At 56.9% G+C, this 922-nt stretch overlaps 1 protein-coding gene across 1 annotated transcript in view; it reads left to right on the top strand.

Annotated features, from left to right (window-relative positions):
* Positions 1-922, top strand: part of FSIP2 (fibrous sheath interacting protein 2) — a 54,999-nt gene that overhangs the window by 4,734 nt on the left and 49,343 nt on the right. Inside the window, exon 5 of the mRNA XM_005866133.1 lies at positions 637-747. Within this exon, the coding sequence (XP_005866195.1) occupies positions 637-747 (111 nt within the window). The remainder of the gene's footprint in view (positions 1-636; positions 748-922) is intronic.

Raw genomic sequence — 922 nt, 5'->3', positions numbered from 1 at the left:
GGGAAGCTTGGCTTCCTCCATCATTGGGGCAACCAAGCCTCCTGCTTGCTCCAGCTCCATGGCTGCCGGCCGCCATCTTGGTTGGGTTAATTTGCATATGGTCGCTCTGATTGGCTGGTGGGCGTGGCTTAAGCCATAGCAAAGGTAAGGTCAATTTGCATGTTTGTCTTTTATTAGTGTAGATTATTATTGTAAGTATTACAGATTTTTTTAAATATATTTTTATTGACTTCAGAGAGGAAGGGAGGGAGAGAGATGACACATCAATGATGAGAGAGAATCATGGGTCGGCTGCCTCGTGCATACCCCACACTGGGGATGAAGCCCACAACCCGGGCATATGCCCTGACTGGGAATCGAACCCTGACCTCCTGGTTCAACGCTCAACTGGCCGGACAACTAGACACTAACTGGTCTGGAGACCTCAGTGTGAGGAGGGAGCTTTGGGGGGGAAATGCCAACTTCTCCACCTGCCTTCCCACTGGGGCCGGAGGAAGGAGCCCCCTTTGGGGCCAGTGCCCACGCTCACTGCCCGGGGCCTGTTTTCGGGGCCCTGACTTGGTCGCATTTGCCGGGTGGTGGCGGACAAGAGACAAAGGCTTGGGATGCACACTAACAGCAACTCTGCGCCTCCAGGAATGGAAGACAAAGGAGATGCTGCTGCTCACGAGAATCGTAGAAGACGTGAAGCGAGAAGCGCGAATAGAGGAGCAGCGGCGGCGGAACCGGGAGGAGAGCGACAGGAAGGTAGACGTGGCCTCCCCTCTGCCACATCGGGGTACAGGCCAGGGATAGTGTGGCCTCCCCTCTGCGGGGTACAGGCAGGGGCTAGTGTGGGCTCCCCTCTGCGGGGTACAGGCGGGGGATAGTGTGGGCTCCCCTCTGAGGGGTACAGGTGGGGGCTAGTGTGGGCTCCCCTCTG

This window comes from Myotis brandtii, unplaced genomic scaffold, assembly GCF_000412655.1.
Source record: "Myotis brandtii unplaced genomic scaffold, ASM41265v1 scaffold221, whole genome shotgun sequence".
Taxonomy (NCBI): Eukaryota; Metazoa; Chordata; class Mammalia; order Chiroptera; family Vespertilionidae; genus Myotis; species Myotis brandtii.
Note: the sequence above shows the minus strand (reverse complement) of the source record. Positions and strands in the feature narration are given on the sequence as shown.